This window comes from Beta vulgaris, chromosome 8 (assembly GCF_026745355.1).
Source record: "Beta vulgaris subsp. vulgaris cultivar EL10 chromosome 8, EL10.2, whole genome shotgun sequence".
Lineage (NCBI taxonomy): Eukaryota > Viridiplantae > Streptophyta > Magnoliopsida > Caryophyllales > Amaranthaceae > Beta > Beta vulgaris.
This window is the reverse complement of record NC_079209.1, coordinates 55586788-55614130: the sequence shown is the minus strand read 5'-3', so window position 1 is coordinate 55614130 and position 27343 is coordinate 55586788. Positions and strand designations below refer to the sequence as shown.

Here is a 27343-nt window from a genome sequence, read left to right as displayed (position 1 = left end):
CTTTTTCAACACTACTTAGCTAACCATTCCGAGTACTGGCATTCCTCAATGAACCCTGCCTCGAGCAGTTTCTTGACATCCACTGCGGCAGTTTGCACCTTTCTGGACCTTGTGTCTTAGCTTTGCTTGACTGGCTTGTACCCCTCCTTGATATTCAGCTCATGACACATGATTTTGGGGTCAAGTCCAGGCATCTCTGAGGCCTCATAGGCGAACACGTCTTGGTATTCCCTGAGCACTTCCACCACTTGTGCTCTTGTTTCAAGGTTTAGGGCCTTGTCCACCCTCACAGTCCGACCGGGTTCTACTCCGATCTCTACTTCCTCATCTTCCTCAGCCGGCTGAGGTCGTTCGTACTGCTTGGGGTTTTCAGTGATGTATACCCCCAGGCTTTTCGGTGAACTTTCTCTTTTTCTCTTCTTCGAGTCCTCTTGGACGTCGATTTCGGCCCTGCTTTTTAAGCTATTAACATAGCATTCTCGTCCAGCCTGCTGATCTCCCTGAATTTTTCCGACCTTCCCCTCATCTGTTTCGAACTGCATGAGGAGTTGGTAGTGGAGATAGCAGCTTTTGTTTTGTTCAGAGTGGGTCGCCCCATTATTATGTTGTATGGAGGGGATGTCGACCACTAGAAAGTCGATCGGTAGGCTTCTGCCTTGCCTTTCTCACCCATCCGAGTGGGGAGCTTTATCGATCCGACGGGCTGTACCGAGTTACCCCCGAAGCCTATGAGTGGCTGGTCGAGTGGCATGACATCCTCTTCGCTGTACTTCAGCTTTTTCAGGCATTCTAGAGTTATGATGTCAGCGGATGACCCACTATCGACCAAAACTCGCCTTACTCGGGAGTTGGCTACTTTGAGCTCGATGACCAGGGGGTCATCGTGGGGTACACTGACTGGCCGACTGGATTCCCCGAATGTCATTATGGGGCAATCCGACCGGCTTGGCTTGACCTCTAGTACCTGGTGCTTGAGGTTTTGAAGGTGAGCTTTCCTGGCTCGGCCGGTTAGGCCTCCCGAGGCGAAGCCACCTGCGATGACCCCAATGTAGCCCTCCGTATCCCCACTGTTGGACTGACCGACCTTTTGCTTTCCCTTCTCTTCGCTCGTGTGCTTGAGGTAGCGGTTCAGCTTCCCCTGGTCAGCTAGGTTGTCCAACCCCTTCTTCAGCTCTCTACAATCTTTCGTGGTATGACCACATTCTCGGTGGTATTCGCACCACTGGCTTTTGTCTCTTCGGTAGGCTGAGGTCCGGATGGGTTGGGGATTGGGCAGCATGGATTTGTGCTTGATGTCAGGTATATTTCTCTTCGGTTCTTGTTAAAGCGGGGATCGTTTCCATGATCCATAAATCTATCCGACCTACCGCCCGTTTTTTGTTGCTTGGGCTGATCTCTGTGGTTACCTTCTTCCTTTCTCTTCTTATTGCCCTCTTCCGAATGACGGCAGATGTCGGCCGCTTGGATGAATCTCTGGACCTTACCCATGGCCTCAGAAAAAGTTTTGACTTCACTCTCTGCCAATGTCCATCTTAGCCGGCCAGGCTGCAATCCGGACATGAGAGCAGCGAAGGCCACAACATCCTGCAGGTCGGATACTTTCAGGGACTCTTCATTGAATCTTTTTATGTAGTCGGCTAGACTTTCATTCTTCTCTTGCTTGACCCCCATGAGGTGCAAGCTAGTCTTCTTTTGCCTCTTTCCGGCCACGAACTGATGGGTAAACATGTCCTCGAGCACGGGAAAATCGGTGATGATTCCGGCCGGCAACTCTTGGAACCAATTCAGCGCGAGCCCCTTCAGTGTGGTGGGAAAGAACCGACACCAGGTGGCCTCGCAGCTGGTCTGCACGCTCATCTGAGCTTTATATGTGGCCATATGATCTTCCGGGTCGGTTAGGCCCGCAAACGGCTCAATTATTGGTGTTTTAACCTTCCCTTGGGTCTGGGTGTCAATGATCTCTCGGCTGAACAGAGTCATGAACTTCAGGCTCCCGTTACCTAGCCTTAGGGGTTTGGACTGAGCTGAGTCGCCATGTCCTTCCCGCTGAGCTGCTTTGCGGTCTAGGAGCTGACGAGCATCATACCCCTGACTCCGTCGTTTCTCGTTAAGGATATTCCGAGCATCCTCTGGCTTTCGACCAGGGTTTCCCCTTGGCGACCTAGAGATATGAGTCTCTTCTCTTCGGAGAACAGTCTCCCGATGTGCCGACCTCTCGCCCTGTGGGGGGCGCTCATCTTGTCGAGAGGGGGGCCTCTGCGACTGAACAGGTTCCCGAGCGGCTGACCTCGGCCGGTTAGGCAGGCCGTGATTTGAGCGAGGATTACGCTCTTCCCTATGAGATTGCCTGGGGACATTGTCCTCGCGTGGCTGGAGGTTGAGCTGATTATCTCCTTGTCCTTGCTGGAGAGTATAATTGCATGATGCTTTGCTGTAAGGTTTGTTGCAGCTGAGCTGCTATGAGTGCTATGTCAGCTGTGAGCAAAGGTTGAGGGTCAACATGCTGTATTTCCCGAGAGGGAGAAGGTTGCAGTTCCTGAGAGAGTTCCAAGTTAGGGTCCAGTGTATGAACTGAAGGGGATCTAGTCCGTGCTGATCTCCTTTGCTGGGGTGAAGGTTCCCTCTCGGTTCGCTGAGGTTGGGTAGATTTGTTACGGGGGTTCTTGGATGGTGCCATGGCTGACTAGCACTATGGTTAAGTCCTGTTGAGCAGCAAGTGAGTTTTTCGAAGTGGTGGCGAAGTAACTTTTTGTACTATCCCCACAGACGGCGCCAAACTGTTTCTGTCCAGAAATTAAGGTTAATGATCAGTGCTGAGCAAGTCTTTAGGTCCGATCACAGCTGGTTGCCAATTCACCAGAAACCTGCAAAACACAGAAAAACTACCCCGGGGGTTGTTCCGGGATCGCCCCTCCGACGCTCAAGTCAGTTGATGATTGAGGTAGAGAGAGAGCCTAGAGTGAGAAACTCAAGTTAGTTAGGTGAGTATTCAATACCTTTGCATTGATAGAACAAGAGGTATTTATAGTGGTGAGAATTTCTAGAAAGTGGTGTGCTGGATAGGACAGCTCACTTAGGGATTGATAATACCTTTTCAAAGGATGATTTTGGTGGGGCCCATGAAACCTGAGTTGGCCATGCTGCAGTTGGTGGGACCCACGGTGCTTAGGTGGCGGTGCCACGTGGCAGGATGTTCCTTGAAGGGTTTAATGGGCCCAAACAATACCAAATGATGATTGATCACATAAGTACAAGATTCTTCAGCCTGATAATGTGATCCTTTATCATGGTTGATGATGATGTAATATATTATAATTATCTATAAATGATAATTGTTTCCTAAATTATAGAATAAGATTTGCCTTAATTAAAAGGTATTGTCTCTGTTTTTTTTTTGTGTGTGGGGCAGCTAGTATTGTTCTCTGTTGATTAGCTCTGTTACAACATATGGAAGATCAAGTATGTACGCCTGACGTTGGAATATGATTTTAACATCCACTAATGTAGTGGGATTAATAAAATTGTTTGCGTACTAATTACAACTCTCTCATTAATTGCACCAAAAAAACAACTATCTGATTAAGCCCATCGTTAATTGATTGCTTTTGCTGATCTATTTATTTACGTAACAGTGTATTTGGTTCATTTTTAGTAAAGGAAAGGAAGAGAAGAGAAAAGAAAAGAAATTTTGTTAATCTTACCTTAAGAAATTTTGCCTAAAAGTCAATGGCGAAGGATTTGTTGCAATTAGTTTGATACCAGTAATTATTAAAGAATCAAAACCGCACAAGGAAATAACTCATGAAAGTTCTCCGCACCCGCATATACGTTGTATACTTGACAAGTTATTAACTGCAAATCAATATCTCGTCACCATTTGATGCATTGTAATCTGAAATAGTCAACATTTTGAGTAACTAGAGATCTAGTTATCTACATACGTTATATAATTAGCAACAATTGATATATGATGTGATTAATAATCTTTTATATTAGTCAATAACTCTATACATGAATTAATAGTGACTCCATGTCTCAATTACCTTTTTTTTTTTTATCCATATGAGTCACGAAGGCGGTACAAAGTACAAATGTCTCAATTACGTTAGTTGTTCCTATAAGTAATAACCCTATATGTACATTATCAATAACTTTTGATTAGTTGGTTATGCTAATCAATAAACTTATTTAGTATTTACGCTAATAGTATCCTCATCAACTAATGGTGTAACATGTAGCAAAAAAAAAATTGAAAATAACTAAAGGTTAAAATTGTGCCAAAATTATTAAAAGAGACTGTCTAATTTTAATATAAAAGTAGATCTAGTTACTAAATGGATTAAACTAGCTACCGAAAAAAATTAAACTAGTCACTATTGGAATATTTCTCTTTTTAATATTGAGCTTATCATTGCCTAATTTTAATTTAAAAGTAGGCGGTCTCTTACAAGACAAATTCAAAATTGTGAACAGGTAGACATAACATATTACATATCTATTGAGTTTTAAAGCCATCTTCACATAACATTATTTAGTTTGTTATCATTCATGCAAATGGTATGACTTTAGAAGTTGGCTCATTTTCTATGACAACTGAAAATCCCAGTTCCAACTAATTGCATGAATAATGTTAAAACGTAGGACTTTGTATTACTCAAAGTGTGAATTTTCTTACAACTATAAATAGGCCTCTAAGATTTTGCTTGTTAATTAACTTGGTTTTCTTTCCCCTTAATTTCTCTTGAACAAATACTCTTATTAATTAGCATTATCCACAATGGATAGATCTTTTAAGTCTTGTTTCATGATTACCTTTTTAATTTCAGCCGCTTATGTAAGATTTATCAATTACTAACCCAATTATGCTTCAATTTTTTTCACTAGTAAATTAATCTACTTATTATCGTCTGATTAAACTAATTGAATTCATGTAACATATATTTTGTGCAGGTTGGTCTTACACTTGGCCATATATCTGACGCAGTAACTCAACAAAATGCCTGGAAATCCATGCTTCCTAACACGCCTATTCCACAAGCTTTGCTAGATGTACTTCCTAAGCCAGGTTATTGTTATTCGAATCTCACCTATTATTTTCATTATCGTATTGATGGTCAAAGTTCCGAAAAGGCGAAAACTGTGAAAAAAAAGACGTTGCGACTAATCAAACAGAGGAAGTATATATATTTTCTCCGTTCTGTTTTAAATGAAACATTGGGTGAAATGACACTATTCATTGATTAATTTTGACTCTAATTTATCGTCATTATATACAGAAAAACATAGTCAAGTGGAATCTTGTTAGACTCGTCTTCCTTCATAGTCTCAAATTATAACTTTTTTAATATCTTTTTACGTATGCACAACTAAAGATATTAACGATTACAAAAGCACGTTGGGTTGCGTGAAAAAACAAACATTACATCTAAAACAGAACGGAGGAAGTATGACTAATTGACTATTATCAATGTCCAAATTGCAGTAAATGAAGATGGAAACAAGGTATATAACGGCCAAGTTCCCTTATCACAGAAGGTGGAGGAGTTAGGTTACGAGCCACCGAGCCCTAGGTCACTCCTCAAGCAAGACTCGGCTACCTCAGTTTTTATCCAAGAGAAGGATCTAACTCCTGGAGTTAATCTAAACATTCATTTCACAAAGTTATCTGATGTTGCATACCCCACTTTTCCTTCTCCTAATTTGTCTTCAGAAGTGCCACCCTTTTCTTCCAAAAATTTGCCACAACTCTTCCAACACTTCTCAATTAGTCCAACCTCTTCAGCAGCCCGTATTATGAACCAAACTCTAGCACGTTGCGAGCACCCGAATCCTATAAATGGAGCAGCACAGTTTTGTGCTACTTCCTTAGAGAAAATGGCAACTTATGTGACTCAAAAAATGGGCAACTCCCTAAATATTATGGCAGTTTCTATGAATGGAGTAAAAACTGATGCTCTTATGCCTTACAAAATCATGGGCGTTAACCAAATAGCTCAAGACAAGTCTTTGATTGCATGCCATAGGCTAAGTTTTCCTTTCGGGGTGTACTATTGCCACCAGCCAAGGGGTGCAGCAACCTTCTCTGTCCGTCTTGTCGGAGTACAGGATGGAGCTAGGCTTAATGCTTACGCTATGTGTCACCACCATACAACACAGTGGAGTCCAGAGTATGTTGCCTTCAAGGTGCTGGGTATGAAGCCTGGGGACACTGTGTGCCATTTTTTTCAGCCTGACAATGTGATATTTTATCAAGGTTGATAGTTTATTATATAGAACAATACATAACTATTGTACATCTTACCTGTATTATGTCACCTGAATTGGTTATATTTCTCTATTCTAGCTGTATAAAAATCATGTATGGGGTTTGAATAAGACATTTACTTGCACTAATGTAGTTGACATTGGACTAATTATGTTTTTTTGCGTGAAACTACTCTGATTAACTGGACTCTTAAGATGATTTTCGTGTTATTTTTGCTGCAATAGATTGATACTTTTTGTATTAGCGCATTTTTGGTGAAATCTATTCTACAAAGTTGAAAAGAACAAAACTTTAATCGCTTTTGGAGGGAGTTACTCTCCTCTCAAACAATTTAATTCAATCAAATCACTAACTTTTATATATTTATATTTTGTTTTAATAAAATTTGTACTTTCTTGTAACTTCCTTATTTTTGTTAGTTGTACTTTTTATATACCACTAAGTACATTTTTACAATAATTTGTACTTTCATCTACCTTCGTTATTTTTGTTGTTGGCCCACAAGAATCAATGTTCGCCTAGTTGGTTGCAAACTCTCCTTCCACTGTTTGTGACAAGAGTTTGATTCTTACTCACAAAATGAAATCCCCAATTTCCCCCCACTTACAAGAAATCTTCATCTTACCGTAATTTTTTTTTTTATAGTGGTCTGACAAGGATAGGCCATATGATATTGGAATTTAAGTTCATTCCCTGCTGAATCATATTTCATAAAGTGGTATAATGGTCAAATTAAACGATGATCATGTCATATTGTCAGAAACATAGTATATATTGGCAGTGAAATGCAACGTACAAATTCAAATTCCTTGCCTTGCAAGTTCAAACACCTAAGAAACTGTACAAGCCAGATACTTTGACATAACAGAATGAATTTCTTTACAATAAACGAGGTTATTTTCCTCCCCTAGCTAAAGGTCCAAATACATCAAGAAATTCACAAGTATAAATTCTTGTTTCTTATAGCTCATAGCTATGTACAGAAACCCAGAAAGAACTACAATATCTCGTCCTCCAGCTGAGACGACAAGGGACCATTTTCCATAGGCAAAGAAGGGGGAGTACCCGGAGGAATGCACGCGGCTCCAGTCTCTCCGGAACAAATACACAGTGCCTCGGCATCTCTCAAAATTGCATCAAGGTCAATATGGCCACTTAACCCATTTATGAACTTCAACAGTGTGTCGAAATCCATTTGTTCTCCAATTATTTTGTTCCTACATCTCTTCAGGATTGCAACACAAACATACAGGTGCAGGTGCTCAGATAGATAATGTGTCCACAAGACCTCCCACAACCGCATTGTTTCCTCATAGCGAAGTTCCCTGAAGACGCTAACACACTCTCAAAATTGATAAAGATAAGTTTACGTAAACATGTACTAATATAAAGTGGAAGGCCAATCAAGGAAGAATATCAAACATATCAAAGCACAAACTAACAATGGATTTATTCAGCAACAGTAGTGGTACACGCTAGCTGTAGTAATAGCTGTTAGCTTTTCTACTAGCTGATTAGTGTTTGGATATTGAGTTGCTATAGGTTTAATTAGTGTTCCGTAGAACTAGTAGTTGAATACTTAAATAAGTAAAAGATTAAAAAATAAACTATGTTCTACTTTCAAAAGCTACTCCAAAAGTTACCAACACCCCATAAGCTAATTAGCTTTTCTAAAACACAATCTCAACTGCTGAAATGCTAGACTAGACTTTTGGCACGGTCAAATCTCAAAACATTGGTTAAAAAGTTGTTGCCGAACACGTCCAACATATTGACCGCACATTTTATGTGAGGTTGTCGAATGTCAATGCAATTAGGCAAGAAGGAAGCAGAATTGCAGACTCCTAAAAGCTTAAAGATAACTCTGATCCTCCATCCTAATTACTACCAGCACCATTAGCAATATGCGATCCGATTGTCAAAGCCTTTTGCCTATTTAATTTTGCAAATGATTGGTAGGGCAGTAGTGGTATAGCTAAGATGCTAAGAGTTAAGCCTCCAAGGACATTCAAAGGCTAAGAAGATTGGCGCAAGGAAAAACAGTCAAATACAACAGACAGCTAGTAATCAGATAAAAGAATCTTGGAAATGAGATCACTTGCCTTTTGAACTGTATCAGAATCCAGCGGAAACAAAAGAAATAATTTAAGCAGTCATTCTGCTTAAGATAGTTGTGCAATGGACTGTCGGATAGTTCCACCAGCTGACAAAAGAAAAGAACGTCATCAAAAATATGCAATAGGATTATCATTTCCGCATAAAAAAAAACAGAGCAAAACAACTCCTCTAATTATCTATGCCATACTTCTAAAAATTACAACAAAAATATCAGATCCTTAATTCTGAAGAGAAGCAATACTTTTGGAGCATGATAGAATTACAGGAAAAAACTACTAGAGGGAGAGAAAGTCGTGCTCATGTCATAGAACATCAGTGACCAAATGTCAGCATAGCAACAAACATCTGAAAGGATTAAGGAAAAAACAATGCTTCCTGTAACCAAAACTAGCATCAATTTAACTGCATAACACTGCTTCAATGTTCATACTGTGAACAAACACCTGAAGGGTCTATTACCAAGCGGCAAGTACAGTAAAATAAGTAACAACTGAAATAACCAGGCAAGTCAAGATAAGTCATGTATGGCCTCAACAAGGATGTTTAGTTCAGCAATGGAAATTAATCAGGTTTAAGGGTTTCACAGGAAAGAGATAATAAGTAGTTAGATCAGCCATAGGAAATGCAATATCAATTCTGATTTTTAAAATTTACAGTCTCCAAGCTCAAAGACATATGGTGAGGGCACAAAATCTCAACTTCTGTGATGAGATCCTAAAATTTGATCCTGGTATCAATGTTGGCACAAATCCAGCATTTGGGGAAGCAGACTAGAGACAATTACACTGTAAAAAGAAAAAAAAGAAAACAAATTTCCTCAAAATCACTACTTTCAGGTGTCATTTGAAAACACTTCATCAATTTCCCAAATGTAGTTCACAACCTCTACCAGCTCATCTGTTGACAGCTGTGGTTCGAATACCATGGCCCCAAAACCCCCAAAGCCTACCTTAACATACGCCACCTGCTACTAGAATGGGTCGTACAGATCTGGTTCACTTTTGATTGTAAGTCATTCGGTTCAGATTCAAGAATATTTTCAGAGAGAGAGAGAGAGAGAGCGGCAGAGAGAGGGAGAGGGTGGGGGGGGGGGGGGGGGAGAGAGAGAGAGGGGTGCTCTTTTTTATGAAATAGAGAACTCCAAAATTCTATGTGCATCAAATACTAAGTATAAGAAACAAAACTTTTCAAGTGCTTATGTCTCAAAATTTCTCAAAAAGAGCATAGACTAGTCATTTTAAGGAGTTTTTAGACAAAAATAGTCTCATAAACCTGAGTTATACAAATCTCCTATGTATTTCTCATCTCATGAACTTTAGGCACACAAAAAAGAACAAAACAAGGGGCTTCCTTTTAGAAACCAGGGGAAACGCTAGCAAGTAGCAACTCCAGGTTACAACTCAGAAGTCAGAAACATTCAGTTCTCTTGCAGAAAAGATGCATAAGGCTATTAAATTGGAGGTAGAAACTTGACAAAATAGACCAAAGTCATTGATAATGCGAAAAAACAAAGAGGATGGGGTATGAAAAGCAAAGGCATAAACCTTTGATAATGCAAAAAGCTGAGCATGCATGCCACTTTGATCACGGTTGAAATTTGGTCCCACGCGTTCCATTAGTGCAGCAAAACACCAAAATACTTCAAACTCATCCTCCATGACGAACAATAAAGGGGAAAGATAATCACTCATACCCTACATAAGAATATACGTATCAGAATATCCAATCAAACACCAAGATGGTATGATATGCTATTACTGAATGTCACCAAGACAAGCATTACCTGACAATAACCAAGGTCAAAATTGTAAAATGAATACGTTAGCAGTATATCATGTAGTAGATTGACATTTGGATTATCATCTCCATCATAGAAAGAAAATGATCTGTCTGTCCGCACCTTACAAAGCAAAGAAGGATATAAAATTTAGAAAGATACATAGTTAAAGCTGCTTTAGCCTACTTACAATTTCCTGAATAATATAATCTTATTTTAAACCCTTTCTATGTTTTATCTCATTCTATGGTAAAATCTGCTCATACCACATCCTTCTCAATCAGGCCCTTCCTCTCCCTAAATTTTGTAAATCTTTTTGCCTGTTCTGGAGATATGCTCTGCATAAATGAGAAACTGAGATATCAATGTCAATCTAAAAGGTTTATTCACGTTTGACATGCATATTATGCTTCACAATAATATGCACAGAGTGAGTGATCCATTAAATGATTAAATTGGATCGGCAAGGGAAGGGTAGTGCAAATACATCCCCAGATTAATCAAGGCACCAACCAAATCCAGGCAGCATAAGGTATTCAAACATATTTGGATCTTACAGTTTGTAGTTTCTCTATTGACTAAATCTAGAATCATAAATTACTTCTTCTCTTACATTCAAAAAGCTAATATCTACTTATATAGTACTTTTATAGTTGTATTCCTACAAAAAAATGACTCAGTAACCCAAAAATTTTAACTTCTGAGTAAAAGATACCATAACGGCTCTCGCTTCTCACTCAGGAGTCAGAACAGAAGTTCAAGGGGAAAAAGTAAAACCTTGCTACAAAAGAAAAGCCGGGAACTATTAGGATTTGCCAAAAAAGTGGCAAGAAACTGCAAATCGCACAATGCACATGCTGCTTCTTGTCTCTGTACAACTCTTTTTAAAATAAGACTTCGCATATTGTACTTCAAGATTCTTCCATACAAACAAGCAAAAAAAAGGAGCTAATTACTGCCAATTTTCACAAAACATGCACTACAGATTACAAAGGCAATGTAGAATTCAAGGAAATGAGACAGCAGACATTTTTAAGGCCTTCCACACAACTATGCCACAGGGAGGTATTAGCTTGATTAAGGACCAAAGGCCTCATTCTCCCAACCAAACCAAATCACCCAAAAAATTAGAGTAAGTTTGTGATAACTTTTATTGCTATCTAATTTCCGCTAACTTGCTCCATGTATCCAGAGGCATCAAAAATGTCTCAAAGTAGTCATATCCAGCATCACAAGCCTATAAATCAAGCAAAGAAGTCCTCAATCAAGGCGATTCCATACATCACACATATAGGAGTTATAAAAGTAAAGCTGAAGAGCGGCAACTTGGGGTCATCATGCTATACTCGCAGAATATGGTCAAAAACTACCAACCAAAAAAAAGGAGTAAGAGACAAACTAGTACAACCATCAATGAAAAGCAAATATACGTGATCCAAGACAAGATTTTACAAAGAACCTGATAACCGGATTCAGTTCATTTTCTTGCAGGCCTCACACTTTGTATCTTCTATTTTCCACTACTGTCTACTCTAAGATTCACTATGGTGATGATTTTGACTTCTCAAGCCCCACAGGGAATGAATCATGATCTGCTATATAAAGTAAAGAATGTCCTGATACTATTAAAGTTTAATGTAATGTTCCGCTCTCGCTGGTCAGCTGTTGTATTGTAATTTGCAAAGTGTGTCATCCATGCAACATTAGTAACAGATAGAAGATCATATAAGTGAAAAAAAAATCAACCTGCCATTGAAGCTTTATAATTTCATAGTCCTGTTTTCTCACAGATCGAAGGTATTCCCGTTCAGCATATGTTGAATTGTAATCGTAGCATCCCAACAAGAATGGCCAGATCTGTCACCATATTAATGAGACTAAGAATCCGAAGACAAACAGCAGAAGTCCATCCAATGAAAGGAAATATAACAAACCTCTTTTCGCAGTTCATGGGAAACACCACCATAAAATATTCTCTTCCTCAGAGCTTTTGAATCAACTACTCTTCCCTCAGAATCCAAGAAAGTTATCCACTGCAAACAAGAACTAAAATGTATTAGCTGGAGTACAATAACAGCAACATAAAATATAGATCCCGGCAAGACAGGTCTACGAAGGTCCTTGACCTTTCCCCTATTTTATAAAATAAATTTAGGGGAGTGCTAGACAAAATCTCATCCATTCTAGTTACGACAATCCTTGTCCAGAACTTGGGATTTGGAAGGACAGGTAGAGGTTACTGAATGAGATAAATTTAAAAATTAGATCCCCCCACCCGGCCACTTTTTAGGGTAGTATTCCCCTCAACCCACACTCCCTTCAGAAAAAATAATAATAATGGAGCCCGTTTCAAATAAATGCTCATTTATGTAGTACATGGAAATATGAAGCAAGCAAGAAGGAGCTGAATGCCAAGTTAAAATACTTATTAGCTGCTAGCCAACCAAATACTAGGGGGGAAATAAGATACCAGTCCCTTATAATCCAGAAAAAAAGTGATGAAAGTACCACTTATATAAATCAATGTTCATGAATTTACACAAACACATCACCTTACCTTAATAAATCAGATGGTTGAAGAAAAAATACAGCCAAAACACTAAGTATATACCTCTTCTTTTGTCAGGGGAGGTTGTCGTGGTTTTCCCCAAACCAGTGCCAATTTATCAAACTGTCAAATAGATAGTAACAATTAGGTAACAAGTGAACTAGATAATAAAAAATGAACTTATAGCAACAAAAGAAAATTGACTAATTGGGTCGTTGCTTATCATATGTGAGCCACAGGCCCACAAGCCCTCTGGAAACCTAATACAGGTATTTACATTTAGGATTTTTGGAAAGATGTCTTTCCGCTATCCACTATACTGATCGTATTGGAACTAGAATAAAAACATGTGAAACCAAGTCAAATATTCATCATTCATTCTTAAACTCATTGCATAGATAAGTTAGATATCTTGATATACAATCCATTGAGGGTACTGCATAATCAACTTCTCATGTACATGTCAAAATTCATTCTACTTCTATAAAGGGGTATCTAAAATGTTACCAATATAAAGGGGTATCTAAAATGTTTCCATGGACACTCAAGGGTAAAGCCAAACACTGCAAGATATTTTGATTTATTGACAGGTACTGCATAATGCCTAACTTCTCAGGACAATAACAAGTCAACCAACAGGGAGTCTTCTTCACCATCAAAACAAGGGAGCTAAAACATAATTCTTCCGTTCTTAAAAGAGTGCGACAATTTTTTATTACTTTTACTCATGTATAGTTAACAACAACAATGGTCAAAGTTAAGAATAGAAGGCCGTAAACAAATGTTGCACTCTTTTAAAATGGAGGAAGTAATTGATAATACACGCATAGCAAGGCGAGATACGAGAGAAAGAGTTCAGAGAGCAGCACGCACAAGACAGGCTTTGGTAGTGTTCTCGACTCAATACAGAATGTTTTTGATATATTAAGATTTGAAGAAAAGTTACTGGCTTCCTACTGGTAGAACTAGAACATTAAGTGAAGATACATTCTACGTACCATGTCACCATTATTATGGCATTTACACTTTGCAAAGACTGAACTCCTTTCAGATTACATGAAGCAACTGAAATACTATTCTAATTCTATTAGGACATCAGGTAGCTAAATCAGAATTTAGCAATAAAGTGAACAGCCATAATTACATGTTGCTTGACCAACATAATGATTTGTAAAGACCAAGTACTTCATCAGCTTCTAAGAAGTCAATAAAATAACTCTAATTCCAAGTGTCATTGATCTTTAAAGGCTGGGGCTGGGCTTCATCAGATTCTAAGACATGGAAATTGGAAAGTATAAAGTCATCTAATATATAATTATGTAAGAATCGGAGTCTCAAACACTCATGTTCTCCAAAAATCAACAGTCTCAGGAAACACTTCAGCTCAAACTTTCCCACCCTGGCAAATACAACTTGCTCATTATCAATATATTCTTGTCAATAGGAATATTTCAAAAGATATTTTTTGAATTTCTTTTAATTGCTTGAAATATATATACAATAAAGATATGCTATAACACTATTCTTCAATATTAATAAAAATTTTCAAATAAATTTTTTCGAATCGAATATCCTAATCTAATATTATGAATAGAAATGCAATATATAATTTGACATCCAAGTATATAAAGTGAAATTATGTTTTTGTTTGACCAGCTAACATGGTATTGATATTTAATCAACGATGTATAAAAAAGGAGCTTATCAATAGGGAGAAAACAAGAAGCGTGACTTCACAGAAACTCAAGTGATATATGATGGAGTTTGAATTATTAGCACACACAACTCTTAGAGACTGGAAAAAATCTCATGCCAAGCTAGCAGTTCCCACATAAACAAAAACAGAACTACCCAATCTTATGACCACCCAATGACCATACAACTAAACAAATAAATCCATAGAGCACCATATAGATTAAAATAGGAGTACAAAATTGGCCACATGATTACTTCTATGAGGTGAAAAGGATCTCATATAGAACATACTTCCAAAATTAATGGTATGGAAAACTTTATGGAAACCAGGCTGAAGAATTAAAAGGATTTTGGTGAAAACAAGAGTAACAAAAATTGAACTGAAAAATCTAACAACTAGCTCTGCCCGGAAATAGTAAAATACAAGCTTGCTTGCTCGTCTGAAAACAATAAGCTCAGGATCTCGGAGTTTATGAGCTGTGCATTTGGAATATTTAAGAGTATAAACGGTGAATGAATAAAATATACCTCCATAGGGTCTGCTGGTACAGGTGCTTCACAGGGAACTTCTTCCAGATCATTTGATGAGGAAGTGGAATGAAGATCAGGCAGGGACTGGCTATGGCTAGGCTTCTTTAAATCATTTGTGAAGAATTGTTCACCATTATTTTCACCGAACAGCTGAGAGGTAGTTTCCCGAGCAAATTTGGTGACCAGAGAAAATTTTTCTAAAACCTGAATTGAAAGATCCTTAGCAGGATCATTGGCCTTATTCCTTTGTCTTCTAAGGGATTGCAAACTAATATTACTATCATAGGCACTACCATCAGCCCTTACTTGGTTTCCCAGAGTGGGGGATACATCAACAGAAGCATTTGTAGATGATGAGGCGACAGATACAACCCCTGGAAGCTCCAACGAAGACAGAGTTTTCTGCAGAAGATAAAGAGATCCTCAGCCAAATGATAAAAAATGCCTAAACACAATGACTAATGAGTAGAAGTCAAAAATCAATCAAGCTGCAACATGAAACCAAGAACTGGCAAAATGATCCATCCAGAGCATAGTTCGAATCAATCAAGTACTCATAAACAAATACCAGAAGATCAGGCCTTACAAGTGGCATAATCAATGAAAAAACAGAATAAGTAATAGAGCACCTTATGACCATACAGCAGAGACAACAGAATAGATGAATCACTTAGCAACCTAATTCTCATGATCAGGATAAGAAAATCAGATTCTACATTTATTTCTTCACAATGTATATATATTGGACGGTTTGGTTACAGATAAAATCAATTGTACCAGAATCAAGCGCACCCATCAATAGCAGATATATCCAGAAATAGCAGCTACATCTCCATCTATATAAAAAATAAAGTCATAGGACAAAAAGTTCGCCACGTCTTTCATCTCTAAGACAACATCAAATGAATGAGTTGAGACAAAAACACGTCTCCTATAATGAACATTTAATGATGAGTGAATATAGATGATTTCATTTTCCCAAACACACGTGAAGGGGCAATCCAACTCCATTTCTCCTCTACGAAAGCACCTCAAATCGAGCCTACAAGAAGTCCTTAGGAAGCCCTCCTACATTGAAGCTCTTGGACAAAGACACTACTTTTTCTAGAGCTGAGAGCAGCCAAACCCAAGTTCTTGATTTTATAAGACTCCGCAAAACTGTCCTTACTATTGAATTTTCATTAAAAATAAAACAAGTTAATCGATGACTGGATAAAGCGGAATCTTATATTTATCACTCCGCTTTATTCAGCTGCAAATCTGCAATAGCCCAAGCTACTGTTTTTCTTATTTTCAACAGGAGCATCTTGTCGGCTATATAGTATACAAAGTTGCAAACAGCAGTTTAACAAATAATGACAAAACCAACTTCCTCATCTTTCCCTTTAAATGCCTTTCCAAGAAGAGCAATTTTGAAATGGAATAAATTGAGGGGAGTGTCACAGAGGATTTAAACAAACAGAAGCTACACAGAAACAGAATAGATGTTTATTCTAGAACATAGTAATATGTATATACCTGGAGAGGATCTTGAAAATCATTCACAACGAACACATTTGCATCATCTGCTGATCTGGAAACAAATGTTTCAAAGTACATTTAAACAGAGTATACTAAGAAGATAACGATAATGTACTCATCTATCTTAATCTTCATTTACTCTTCACAATCAGCGCCTCTTGCAGAGGTTAAACCTCTCAGATTTCCCACCAATTGTGCATGATAAATGGGGCATTACCACCATTAACAATGAATATGAATAAGAGACAAGTTCTTTTTGCAAAAAGAACTAACCAAGAACATACAAATATCCACAAACAATCAGGCATGATACTGCCAGATAGTAGCATTTTTCTACACAAGAATCCGCTGCTATACAGGCATGGATGATTTATGATTCTACAGTACATAGAATAAAAGGTATTCACACCATTAGAACCTCCAGATACGTAGCCTGAAACCTCAAAACATGCACTAACACCAACACCTCAAAACTTTTATAAACAAAAAACACTCACACATGCACTCAACAGTGTTACCCACAGATAATTCAAACAGCAAGCCAATTCGGGCAGTCAGCTACAGAAAATCATATATCGCCACTATGTACTCTTACGCCATTAGGGTCAATTGGTTGAGCTGCAGAAACTAAGAATAGAAATCTTTTGGGTTGTGACTAAGATAATGACAACCAACTTTCTCCCAGCCTTTCTCTACCCTCATTAAGATGGACCTCTTCCCGGCAGTTTATCCTCATGAACATCTTTTTCATCTCAGTTAACCACATCCTAACAGTTAAAAATGTGATTTTCTATCAGTGCTACTGTAAGTCTCCCCAATGCCATCATATACATACAAATTTCTCATTTAAAAAAAAAAACTCAAAATTAATATTAGCTGAAGCACTACATGATAGAACATTACATGACCATCTAGAAACAAGTCCCTTCATGATTACTCCAACTGACCAACTCCCAAAGTTCCACCCTGGTTAATGCTTATAATTACAATTGCTTGCACAATGGATAACCTTCTAACATTTACCCTTTTATGAGGACAGCCATAAACACCTTAATACTCAGAGTGAAGTGACATTCATGATTCACCGCAAAAAAGTAAAAAGTACATTCTCTATCATGCTCGATCGAATGCCAATATTGAATGGCAAGTTGGTTACCAGATTTGCTTCAATGCCGACATAGGACAGTACGTCCCTAGAATGTGCCAGCCTGCCAGGTGCTCAAGTAACTTCATTCACCAAGAAGGTGAAAAATTCTCTTAACAGAAGCTATATGCACTTAGGGAAGCCACAATGATTATGCATGTCAATTACCAGCCATTGCCTGAATGTAAGCAGCGGGAAGTAAAAACTAACATCTCTCCATCATGCTCGATCAAATCCTCTCTAAAACAATTTTTTAATATTAATTGCTCCCACGTATAGTGCTTCCGAATCTTTTCACAGGTTTCCTGAGAAAATAGCTACCATGGACATCCCTCTTGAGATAAGCTCTATGTACCTACCACTTCTCCGCCACTGTGTTCACAATCCTAACACCTTGAAAAAAGAAATCACAATTCTGCACCTCTTATATAGGCAATTGCATCTCCCTTGTGTTCCAGCAAGGCACTGTTATTGGCTTATTGCCACCCTCACACTCTTCTCCTCTTTAGCATCTTATCAAACTATTTTACACTTCAGAGTCTCTCCAAGTCTCCACACTCCTCCACTTCAGAGAATAACATCTATCAAAGAGCATATTTAGTTCCATTATTAGCCCTGTAACAGAGGACATGACCACTTATGCCAGTGTAGTGTAAGGGAAATTGCCCATCATGTCAACTCTATGAGCTACTTTCTACTATTCAACCAACAATACTTTGCTTGGGCATGCGCTTAGCCTTGCATTTTATAAAATATATGATGGTCCACTCCAAGATTTAGAAATTCATACAAATACCCCACCAAATCCTTGAAATTGTCATACAATTCATTTTTCCCATGGAGTACCATATGCTTTCACGAAAGCATCACACTGATCACAAAACAACTATCATGTTTATATAAAAACTTCAGTAAGAAGCCAACATTCTATACCATGCTACTACAATAGGGCTTCTAATGAGGTTCTTGCCAAAGAGGGTAGGGTCAGATGTACTGGCCACACCCCTGCATATTGTGATTAAAGAGCAGAGGTCAACAAGAAGACATTTGACAAAGTCCAACCTAAGTTGAAGCAGAGAGGAAGTCTTTCTTGACTCCATTGAAAAAGAGAAATTATTATGTCAAGGGAATTCTTTTTTTTTTCCAAATATTTTATAATACAACACTTGAAAAAAAAAAAACTTTCCCTTGAATAATATACTTCACATCACAGACCATATTGATACTGTAAATTTTGTACATGTTGGTAACTCATTGCTACGCCATCAACCTTCATATATCTGAAACATAACCTTCTTTAGTCCAAAGTCCAACCATTAATATTACTTCGAATGAGGCTCCTAACTAAGATAGGGCAGCCTAACTCCAAAGATCCAAGATTCTGATGGAAATCGATGATCAACTACTACATGAGATAGTACATTCATTATACACCCAGTTGTACACTTGTACTCAAGGCTATATTTTCTCAATTACTCATTTGAAATTATGCTCATTTCAATTCTTCAAATGAGCAATGAGTAAGCGAATAGCCCCGGGTGTACCATGCTTATGGTACACTAGTTTTGTAATAAATGTTGTATGCATGGAGAAGTATCAAGTATACAGCAAACTGAGAGAATTGGCTAATCCACTGTGATTCAAAGTTAAAGGAAATAAAAAAGGCTTTCCATGTTTGACTCTGTATGAAATTGGGAATATATGGAAATTGCAGGTTGCCAGGAAGAAAGCATGCAAACAAAGCCAAAAGCCGATAGAGCTTATTGAGTTGAAGTTCCGTCCTTTCGAATGAAGATTACAGCATCAACAACTTGCCGACACCTCCTATATTCTTATGATCGTCATACTCAATGTATAAATAACTCTTTCCCAATATGCACTTCTCACTTAGAAGGTTTACAGTATTGAATTCTCTTATATTGGCTATTATTATCACATTAATTTTCATATACACAGTAGAGAATCAGCATTTTAAGCTCAAACAAGATCAAGCCCAATTAAAAATCAAGAAAATCAAGCAGCACCAACCTCACAATAGAAACATGTTGCTTGATGGTGGTCAAAAACTCCTTAACTCCTCCATTATAAAAATACAGAGGAGGGTATGCAAGTCCTGCCAATAAATCCACATCTCATTTCAGTATTGCATATAAGGCGTAACCAGATATATGAAATACTGTGTCAACAAGAAAGAAGTATCTAATTAGCCACAAATAGTAGCAGGAAGTTGAAGCAGGCACCTCAATGAATCTAATCTAATCAATCAAGTGCAAGAAACTGAAATAATCAATTCTGGGAAATCAATGGATAAGACTCTTGACAAAGTGGATATAATTGGAATTTATGCTAACAATTTAAAATCAAGCGCAAGTGATAATCAATAAAGAAATAACTATTAGTATATAATAAGTGTACAATTAATCCATGAACCCAAAAAATTAATGATCAAAGGCATCATGCCGAACTTTCACTGCCATTGACAAAATTAGCATCCAGTATACCATGCCAGTGCTATATCTAATTTCCTTCAAGCAACAATTGGAAAAAACATTCTTTAAAAGCACTAGATGTTTCATGAGCAGAGCATAGAGAGGCACAAAGATCAAGAGTCGGAAGAGTCCAAAAAAGTACTTATAGAAAGAGAGAGTTCAAGGGCTCTACACCACACCCATCTAAGTAAAGGATCCTCCGAAATACTTTTTTTACCCTTGTGGAAGATCCATCACTGGAGGAGAACATCAATGGTTGGGTTCATATTAGAAGTAGCACTTACTTCAATTCCCTTGTCAGTAAATGTGTTCCCATTTATTGTAGATGACCCAATTTAGTATGAACCCGTTAACCAAGAAAAACTTTAAAAAATTTACACTGTTTTTGACATTTATTTTAATAGTAGAGAAAATATCGGGGAATCCGAAATGGAAAGAATGAGTACGAATAAAATAGCAGTTGTCATCTCAACTAATAGATTCAGTTACTCATTATGTGGATAACATGAATAAACATTGAATGTGATATATCAAACAGATCAAGCCATTTAATTATAGACAGAGGAATATCTAGTTGAGAGGTCATATCCTGATATAAGTATATAACAGTAAAATAGTACATAGACCATTCTTTCAACTAAACTATAAACATAGTTATCACAGATACAATTGTTACCTGAAGATAGCACCACGATAATATACTGCCAGCCAAGTGGTGGAGTGTGCCTCTTGATGGACCTCACATCAGTAAATGGAAGTGGCCTTATTGTATAGAGATTCCTATCTGCATGTGGAATTGTACGATAATCGAAGACTCTCAGTGACATGGACAGGTACTAAAATATAGACAAATTAAACAATACATCACATAAGTTGGTGCTCTGTGATCAAAATGTTTACATCACCAAACATAAACATGAAGCAGGCTCCTCTTCAGTGCTGCTGCCTGATGTTTTACACTTTTTGCACAAAATGTTCAGAATCCCAAATGCCAAATAAAAAAGAGAAATTAATTACACTCCATATTCCTATACTCTTGTTTCACGGAGTATACCGGTATAGGAGTAAGTTGATTACTTCTAACTCTTACAAACAGGAACTTTGGCATAAACCTACAGCAAGAACATTTTTATACAACTCCATAAGCTAAACATAGCTCATGTCTTCAAGCTCTTATTCAATACCATATGTGCACCACCCAAACCCATTCACATTCTAATTCCATCATCAAGCTATCACTAACACAAACTATGTAATCCCACTGCGTGCAAGAAAAGACACGTCTAATACAGCCAATAAGTATCTAACGCTTCTACACAACAATCAGGTACGATTCAACTACTTACAATGAAAGAGCCATATATAAAAATCATTAAAGAACCATTAACAGTAAGGGCTCACCTCTCTCTGAAAGCCTCGCATTCGTGTTTTGCCCTTTGTACGGAATCCAACTCTACCACAAAATAACACAATCAAACAATTATCCAATGGTTTAAACCAACTACAACAAGAACAAATAACACTAAAATGTCCAACAGAAAGGAAAACAAAAACACACAACAATCAACATTACCAAAATTAATGAATCTCCTTGTTTAATCAACTTCAATCTGCCACTAATTCTTTCAGACATGTACTGCGTAGGATGAATCGATACATTATCCTTCACATAAACAACCTCCGCCCCTTCCGGCTCGCTCCTTCTTCCACTATCACTCCTCATTATACTTTGTGAACCCTAATTACAACATTGAACCACACAAAATTGAAAAAGAATCAACAATCAACACATCAAATCAATTGAACTTTTATCAACTCAATTTCCTAAATCAAATTCAATTGAAACATTCAACAACAGTTTAACCTAGAATTTCACAGCATCGAAAATGCGAATTAAGTATGATCAGATTATATAATATGAAAAATTGAAAAGATTAAGAGATGAAATTGTTACTTGTTGCTGAGATGCGGCGTAATCAGCATCATCGGACAAATCATGCAATTCTGTTTCAATCATTGTCGACGAATTTGAGCGAAGATGAGAGAGAATTGTGTGCTGTGATTTTATTTCTTTATTATTTTTGTTTGGTCGTGTAGAATGTGATTTGATCTTGTTTCGCGATTCTCTCTCCTCTTCTAAGTTTCTAGTGTGGGTTTCTTGTTTTATGTTTTCGTATTTTCTTCGTTAGGAAGAAATAGGGAATGTATACTTCGTGAAGAAGGGATTAAGACTATTAAGATAGAACGTGTTTGGATTACCAACATTTACTTTTGGCAGATCGAATTAGGATTTAGAATTGTTGATTTGATTTATTATCTATGTATGTATGTTAAGTTGACTTATTATTCATGTACATTTGACTTATTATTCAAGTACATGTGCGCATTCATACTTTATGCATCAGCATGTACACCATTAAGCTTTAGTTCTTGAAAAAGGAGTATGTAACTGTCAGATGGTGATTGGTGATTGGTGATTTGCGAGTATAATAGATGGATGCATCCAACCAGATCTAGAAACATTATATTACTTTAGTTTACGTGAACTCGAATAAATATGATTTGTTTTAAGTCTTATTTAAAAGTAAGGTAGTGATCAAACGAGTTAGTCTTGCATGGAACTCGTCCACAATAATATTATTGGGGACCAAATCCACATATTTAACATAGTGACCCTTTTCCATATAGTAATCGTTTAAAAATCTTAAATTACACTATATCGTTACTATCTATCATAGTGACCTTTTTTTTTTTTAATATAATCTCTCTTTCTTACATTTTTTCATGTTAAAATTTTCATTTTGTGACATAGTAACTTTTTTTTCACATAGTCAAAATTTACAATCTATATTTACTTTTCTTTTATATCTATTATTTTATATAGTGTCTTTTTTTCATATTCACGTGAATAACCATTAAGTTCACACTACTTTAGTGTGAAATGTCCATATAAGTTTTTACGTGATCCAACCTGATAATCCATCTAATTAATTGATTGATTTCCACTCCTAGTCTTTATTACTGCCTTCAATTTTCCATGACTTTCGTGCTTAATTGTTGCAAATTTTCTCATTAATTAATAGTCATACATAAAATTCCCCTAAAAATAATAGTCATACATTAAGTTATTGATAACAAACTTGCAAAAGGCCCTCTCCAAATGGTGACCATGATAAATACTTAGACTAACTTTAGTGTGATTAATCTATAAAAAAAAATACGCCACGTGGCAATGTCAATTAACAAAAGTGAAATTAACTTGCAACAAATTTTGAACCCATGACCTCTTGCTATTATACATAACACAATTATCATCAAAACCAACTTTTAATCATGCTTTAAGTGTCCACATTATTATATTTATACCTTTTAAATGTTGAGTTTTCCTTAATATATTTTAATGGGAATGGAAAAAAAAAAATACATATCAAATTCGAAAAATAATACCAACGCGGGACAATGCCCGCAAATACTAGTTCAAAATTAAACAGTCGCATGTGAAAATGAAAGGATAACTCAAAGATGGTTTAATAGTAACTGACTTGGGGATAACTTTTCTCACATCTGAAAGTCGTAAACATTGGGTCCATTCTTTCAACTTATTTTTGCTTATCTCTATTATATAAGGGAAGGGGGGAGCAATGGTGTCCTCTTTTGAAACGCCTATTTTGCCCCCCTTCTCTTTCTAAATTACAAAAGGATTGTCAAAATCAAAATACCGAAAATAAATTTACAACATTTCACCCATACAATTGAAAAAATCATGTTATAAAAATCACGCAAATCACTCAAATAATCAGAAAACTTTATTAAAACTTAAAATTAATATACAAACTAAAACTAATAACCTAGAACGTCAATACATACAAAAACATTTACAAAAATTTACTAACAAATCACTATTCTCAAGAACCATTCACAATTAATGGTGGGTCATCATAAAAAATAGAGGTGTATTTGTAGTGAAATCAGAATTTAGAAATTAGACAAGAAAAAAAATTATTTACTTTTTTTATAGTGTTTCTTATATATAATGAAACTTTTACATATATTTGGACGTTTTTTTTTCTATTATATAATAGCGATAAATTATCAAGGTAAAAAGGTTTATATAAATATCATTCAAGAATTTTAAAGTACAACATATCTCTATTATATAAGGGAAGGGGGGAGCTATGGTGTCCTCGAATGAAGAGACTATCTTACCCCCTTCCCATTCTAAATTACAAATTCACTTACAAATCAAAGGAGGCTTCAAAAAAAATATATCAAAAATATAATTATAATAATCACTCACAAGTCAACTAAAATCATAAAATTGCATAATTTACGTTATGCAAATCACTAAAAAGAGGAAAGTTTACAAAAACTTAAAAATTCACTTACAAACTACAACTTATGAAAAAATTGACTTGAAATCAAAGTGTCTACTTTCTTTACAATTTATGAAGTACTGTACTTAATTCAAAAATCAACTAAAAAATTATATAGAAATCATAAACAAATTCAAAAAAAATTCTTTTATTCATCGAATTGAACTTTGAAAAGTAAAAAAAAAAAAAAAAGAATGGTGAGAGACTTAAGTGACAGAAACTAAACCAATCAAATTTTGCAACTAAAACCATTTATATTTCGTATGTCTAATGTTCAAATTTTGACTCTTATGCCGAAGAAAATTGAGTTTATGTTCGAAAAAAATTCAAGCACGCATCGCGTGCAAAAAATTCTAGTTTGAACTTAGTGAAAGTATTGTGTCAGACGGTCTGACCGAAACTTCCGGTCGGACCATCAAAAACTCCAAAAGAGATGAGCAACGCCAAAAGCAAGCGCTTCAACGATAGCAACGAAAGGTATAACTACAGCGCAAAGTTTCTCTCCAAGCGTCAAACAGCTCGAAATCTGCAGAAATTCAAGCACAAAAAACAAGGAGAAGAATCAAATAATTTTCCAGAATTGAAGAATGATTGAAGGAGAGAGAAAGAAAATTACGGATGAATTACGACTATAATTGTTGTTGAAACCCATTGTCGATGTTGTTAATAATGGAAGCAAAAGAAGAAATTGAAAGAGTAGGAAAGATCTTGGAAAGATTTGTTTGATGTGTTTGTTTTTCTCAATCCTCTCCTCTGTTGTGGAAATAATTGTGAGGAGGAGGAGGAGAGAGAATTGAGAAAGAGAAGAACGTTGGCCTATTCTTTTTTCAAGTGCTTCTAACTGAAATAAAAACAATAACCAACTGAAAAGAAATGAAGACTAACTGAAAGAAAATGAAGACTAACTAAAAAAATGAAGACTAACTAAAAAAATGAAGACTAACTGAAAAAAATTAGAAACTAACTGAAAAACATTAACTAAATGATGACCAACTGAAAAAAAAAATGAAGACTAACTGAAAAAAAATGAACACTAACTGAAAAAAAATTAGAAACTAACTGAAAAACATTAACTAAATGATGACCAACTGGAAAAAAAATGAAGACTAACCGGAAAAAAAATTAAGACTAACTGAAAAAAATGAAGACTAACTGGAAAAAAATTAAGACTAACTAAAAAAAATGAAGACTAACTGAAAAAAAATGAAGACTAACTAAAAAGAAATTAAGACTAACTGAAAAAAAATTAAGACTAACTGATGTGGTCCGACCAGTTGTATTGTGTCAGACGAGTGTGACACAATACCTTCTCTTGAACTTATTAGACTTTATATGAACTTTTATATCGTATAAAGGCTGAAAATAAGGTGAATAGAGCATATCTATCATGTTAATAATACATATATTGTGCCATTATGCGTGAATCCAACCTATACAATAATATTTGTTAGAAAAAAATGTAAGGAAAATTGCCATAATTAACTACTTTTTATAACCACTTTTTTGTCACAAACCACCTTTCACTAGTAAAAAAGGACAATTTGCGTCGCCCCATTTGCGTCACATAGGCAAAACAACGCAAAAACATAATTTGTGTCGCATGCTATGAAGAGTGCGACACAAAACATCATTGCATAAGCATCATATACGAACTATATGCCCGTACCCTATTGATGTGCGACGCATATAGCTCATGTGCGTCGGACCCTTAGGCCCATCCGACGCACATCGTTGCATCCATGACAAAATTTGAAGCCCTATCTGCATCGTACTTAAATAATGTGCGTTGCAAAAAGCTAATTTGAGGATTTAGCCTCCTCATATACAAGAATCCTAACTTAATACATCCCTTTACACCTAAACTCAATACATTACCTTACCATAAGGAGTCCCTATGAATGGAATTGAGAACCCTGACCTCGAGTGGGAATGATCCTCAATTTTTTGATAAAGGGGGAAAATCCGTCTTTTGGGTTGCTTGAACAGGACGACAAACAATGACGTAGAGGACGGGCTCGTTGGTGACCAAATAAGCTGAATGGCCGGCGGTGAGCCCTTCTTCTTAGTGGGCTTGGGTAGGGGTGATAATGAGCATGACGAGCTCACAAACAGTTTGGGCTCGGCTCGGTCAAAGCTCGGCTCGTTGTGACGACTCAGTTCGAGCTCGACTCGAGACTTAAACGAGCCGAGCTAAGCTAAGCAAAGCTCATGAACATACAGTTCGATTATTATTTTATAATAATTTTTTTTATAGTATAAAAATATTTATATTGGAGTCATCAATGATGATAGAATCATTGAACTCACTTTATTCAATTTTTTTGCAAAATAAATTTTTCAAATCAGCTCGAGCACATAATCGAACCCGAGTTCGAACTGAGCCTGAAAACGATCACGAGCCGAGCTCAAGCTGGAAAAACTAATCACGAGCTCGACTCCCCCAAGCTGATCCCTCAAGCTCGTTAAGCTCATGAGCGCGAGCAGAATCCATGAAAAGTTAAACAAGCTCGAGCCAAGCCCAGTGTTATTCGGGCTCGGCTCGTTCGATAAGCACCCCTAGGCTGGGGGTAGTGGTTGGGGGTTGGGAGTTGAGATAACTTCTCTCTTATTTGATATTTTCTCTCTTCTATTGTCCTCATTTTCTCTCTTGCTCCGTGAATAATATACATCACCTACTTCTTGATATGTTATGCTAAATAATTACTATGTCGTAAACCTTATTATTGTAGTCATAAATCATTTGGGAGATTACATGGTAACTACGTCCCCATTTATTTGGACTAAGAGAATTTGAATGGAACTAAACTAAAACAAACTGAATTGAACTGAAATAATAATAATAATAATAATAATAATAATAATAATAATAATAATAATAATAA

The 27343-nt window shown here is 36.7% G+C and overlaps 2 protein-coding genes across 5 annotated transcripts; one reads left to right on the top strand and one right to left on the bottom strand.

Annotated features, from left to right (window-relative positions):
- Nucleotides 1-5463: 5463 nt before the first annotated feature.
- LOC104901990 (BURP domain protein RD22) lies at nt 5464-6267 on the top strand (the record flags this gene model as incomplete). The annotated part of the gene is made up of 1 exon (XM_010689632.4): nt 5464-6267. A coding segment is annotated over one exon (795 nt), but the record flags the coding sequence as incomplete, so codon positions are not given.
- Nucleotides 6268-7018: 751 nt separating this feature from the next.
- LOC104901989 (uncharacterized) lies at nt 7019-22302 on the bottom strand. 4 transcript variants are annotated; one of them, XM_019251406.3, is made up of 16 exons: nt 22043-22301; nt 21662-21826; nt 21490-21541; nt 20765-20872; nt 19628-19712; nt 16453-16507; nt 15241-15336; nt 14932-15153; nt 12772-12831; nt 12095-12193; nt 11907-12017; nt 10427-10498; nt 10167-10283; nt 9928-10077; nt 8368-8468; nt 7019-7590 (listed from the first exon to the last, which is right to left on the bottom strand). In XM_019251406.3, exons 1-16 carry the CDS (start codon nt 22103-22105, stop codon nt 7263-7265), a joined length of 1884 nt encoding a protein of 627 aa, XP_019106951.1. In that variant the 5' UTR covers nt 22106-22301; the 3' UTR covers nt 7019-7262. The 4 variants fall into 4 exon arrangements, with proteins under 4 accessions (XP_019106951.1, XP_010687933.1, XP_010687932.1 ...); XM_010689631.4 differs by having other exon boundaries at nt 14932-15138; XM_010689630.4 differs by having other exon boundaries at nt 14932-15336.
- Nucleotides 22303-27343: the final 5041 nt, after the last annotated feature.